This window comes from Lygodium microphyllum, chromosome 26 (genome assembly GCF_053477565.2).
Source record: "Lygodium microphyllum isolate KBCC chromosome 26, Lygodium_microphyllum_v1.1.10, whole genome shotgun sequence".
NCBI lineage: Eukaryota > Viridiplantae > Streptophyta > Polypodiopsida > Schizaeales > Lygodiaceae > Lygodium > Lygodium microphyllum.
Genome location: NC_141160.1, coordinates 128839303 through 128843013, shown reverse-complemented (window position 1 = coordinate 128843013; position 3711 = coordinate 128839303). Strand labels below are relative to the sequence as shown.

The 3711-nt window shown below is 49.4% G+C and overlaps 1 protein-coding gene across 1 annotated transcript; it reads right to left on the bottom strand.

Annotated features, from left to right (window-relative positions):
* Positions 1–495: 495 nt before the first annotated feature.
* Positions 496–2258, bottom strand: LOC148013790 (xyloglucan 6-xylosyltransferase 2-like). The gene has a single exon (XM_087668158.1). The coding sequence runs from the start codon at positions 2115–2117 to the stop codon at positions 795–797; it is 1323 nt and encodes a 440-aa protein (XP_087524284.1). The 5' UTR covers positions 2118–2258; the 3' UTR covers positions 496–794.
* Between the last annotated feature and the right edge of the window lie 1453 nt (positions 2259–3711).

Sequence of the window (3711 nt, the reverse complement as noted above, 5' to 3'; positions counted from 1 at the left end):
ATCTCCAGCTTTGGCTCCTCCTCCTCCTCCTCCATCTTCCATCAACGGCCTGCTGCCCTACCTCCAACAACCCAACGTCCAGTGGCCTCCTTTATCTTCGGCTCCTCCTCCTCAATCCTCCTCCAGCGCCAAGTGGGCCCAACATCCAACGGTCTCCTTGCCCTCCATCTTCATCTTTGGCTCCTCCTCCTCGATCCTCCTCTAGCAGCCTACTTCTTCTTCAACTTCTCCTTCTCCTCCCCCTCCATCTCCATCTACGACTCCTCTTGCATCTTCCTTCGGCGGCTTGCAACCCTTCATCCCCCAGTGGCCTAACCCTTTGTCTAGCACCCTTCCTAAGCCCTTTATCCAGTGGCCCACTTCAATTTTTAGAATGTGGAATTATTTGGTACAAGGTTTTTGACAACCAAATTATGAACTTAATGTAAAATACCTTGAACTTTTAGACAGTAAATTTGTGACCTTAAAGTATCAAAAAAAAATTACAAGTCCACACATCCAAAGGTTTTTGTATTGGCTGTAAAAAATGTTTTTGGTGAACACTGGGAGGGAAATTGAAGAATCAGGATATGAATCAGCCTAGAACAAGGCCGTAAATGTAACGTACAGGCGAGGAAATGTGGTCGATGTCAGGATTCGATTCAGGAGAGAGGCTGGGGAGACTCATCAGTGCATAATGGAGTACGGGTCGACTGCGGGTCTCTTGGCGCTCGCTAGGATTTCTGGTGTTTGCGGTCAATGATTTAGAGAGAGAGAGAGAGAGAGAGAGAGAGAGCGAGAGAGAGTGTGGTACGTTAGTAGAGAGCTGAGGAGGAGGAGGAGGAAGAAGGGGAGCGATGGAGGAGCTTGAGGTCGTCCTGGACGTCCAGGGGGCGGGCGGTGTCGTTGCGGATGCGGGCGAGCCGGTGGGAGGAGAGGTGCTTGTGCCGGAAGCCATACATCTGCAGGATCTGGTTGTCCGCGAAGTTGAAGGCGCGCTCCATGTGCCTGAGGCAGCGCTGGGCGGCGTAGTCGGAGCCCTTGCCGCAGGGCTTGCACCCCACGAAGTGCGTCACGAACGGCCAGCGGTCGTCGCCGAGGCCCGGGTGGTACTTCTCCATCATCGCCTCGTACTTGTCCACCAGGATCACCCAGTAGCCGTGCAGGTAATAGGCGCTCTCCAGGTACACCTTGCTCCCCCACCGGGCCCGCTGCGTTATGAGCAAGTAGATCATGGCCGACTGGTCGTCCGCCTCGAACTCCGGCCGCCCCTCCAGCGCCCGCGTCAGCACCCGCCCCGCCTCGTCCCGGACCTTCCCCTTCGGCCCCATCGGCGCCCACGCCTCCAGCAAATCCAGTGACCACTGGCAATTCCTCAGCAGGAAGCTCCCCGTATTCAGCCCTATCCACGTCTTCTTCTTGTACACCAGCTCATCCCAGCCATGAAACACCGCATTGTAGTCCTTGTACCTCTCCACCGGCAGCTCGAACACCATGTCCGTGAACATGGCGTCGCTGTCCATCCACCATATCCACTCCACCTCCGGATGCGACAGCATCAGCCGCCGCAGCAGTGGCAGCTTCGCCCAGAACCCCGACATCACCGTGTCCAGGTGCGCCATGTTGTAGAAGATCTCGATGTTGTGCAGGCGGCAGTAGTCGATCTTGTTCTTGATGGACTTCACCAGGTAGTGGTCGCCCACCGGGTTCTGGCAGGGCGCCGGCTGCGACCCCGTCACCAGGAGGATCCGCGGCTTGCCCTTCACGAAGCTCGGGTACTTAGGGTTTCGGGCCAGCCACGCCGTCCGCTGCTCGTCCCAGTCTGAGATCTTCATCCCCAGTGAATATGGCTTCCCGGCCGCATAAGGCTCCTCCTTCTCGTCGTCATCCTCCGCGCCTTTCTTCGACAGCGTCGTCCTGGATGCAGCCGCCTCCCTGCGCGCAGACGAAGAAGCTTCTCCTGCCGTGAGCCTATGGGAGATCACCTCCGCTGTACCGTCTGTGGAGGTCGATTTGCTGCGGGAGCCTGAAATGAGGAGGAGGAAGAGGAAGAGGCCGAAGCAGCTAAGCGAAAGCTTGAACATGTTTGGCAGGCCTTTCAGTACAGCCAAGCCTGGGGGCCGAACTCGAGCATGCATGGCGGCGGCCAAGAGCTGCTTCGATTCTCTGTATGTGGAGAAGAGGAGGCGGAGAACGAACGAGAGAGACTCTCGACGAGAAGGCAAAATAAACGGAAGAGTGGTGGTTCTTCCCTAACGCCATACTGTCAACGGCTCTGCCTTGGCGCCCGCATGCTGAGGTGGCCAGCAGAGCCAACGGTGTCAAAAGGCCACATCAGCATTTCTCATCAATGACATGTTTCTTTTGCCAAGTATACAACGCTAGGCATTGTGCCACGTAGATTGGACGATGCGTGTGGGACCCACCCTCGCCTTTGACTTGGGTCAGACTTCTGTATGTTCAGGACCGCGGTCTTCCCATCGACCGACGTATGGTCGGCCATTCGGTGATCATGGCTCCCAATTACTAAAAGAAAGCGTCCACAATTCTGAGCGAGGACCATCTTTTTGCTTCTTGATATGTGTATATCAAATACTTGCAATATATATGACAGCCTCTCGAAAAACACTCTTTCATAAGAGTATCCATATATTTGGCTTCCTATCGCAACTTTTAAGGGCAAGTTAGCACAAATAAGATCAACCTCAATTATTCATTTGGCAATATTTATTGGACTCCTAATATACTTGTTGGATGCATCAAGTGTTCAATGAACGTATGTGTGGTGCTAACAATTATGGATAGGGGTTTGAATCAACTCTCATCCTATATAAAAGCCACGATAATGTACAAGGTTTATGAAGTGTAGGTGGGGCCCGAAAACTATTGCAATAGTCTTGCACTCAGAGGATAATAGTAGTGGATGGCACCATTGTTCAATGGTTTGGTAGGATTGTTGAAATAGAAATTTGTTGTAACAATGACAAAAAAAGGCTAACATTGTAGCATTCCAAATTCTCCCTTTGCATAGACAACACCACCATACACATGCTAAACCTACTAATCCTAATATGTAAAGAGACTAAGAACTTTCTAGAGACTAGTAAACAATGAGATAATCAAAGTAAGTTTACATAATCTTAGCTCATTGAAGTGTCATACATGTGGCACATTGATCGAGACATTGGGCTCAAAAATAGTTATTTTTAAAAGTTTGTGTAGCTTCACAATTCATGAGAAATTAATTTGCGTTGGAAGAATCTTCCAATACCAATCATATTAAAGTAGGTTAAGATCATGTGAATCAATTTGATGCTCCAAAGCACATGCCCGATAATGTTAAAGCGTGCATTTGGTAGTATAAAGTCAACATAATGCTTCAATTCTCCATGTCCTAGCATAAGAAAAAATTTGGTTATACTTTTGTTGAGAAAAGAGGAGAGTAACACATGGTTAGAGATCCTCAATTTCACCTCTCTTTTGCAAAAAATGAAATTAAATATGTAAAGTGCATTGTTGCATTAGAAAAGCTAGTTTGAAACTCAAACTAAGGAAGCACATATGTTTTATAGCCAGCCACTTTGTTGGTGGAAAAAGACATGTTTAGTTGTTTAAAGTTTGTTGTACATAAGTTCCACTTCAGAAAATAGGACTCCTCCCTAAAAGCAAGCACAATAGAGTGAAATGTGAGAGGATGATTATTATACTACTCTTTAGCACCAGCTTCTACGA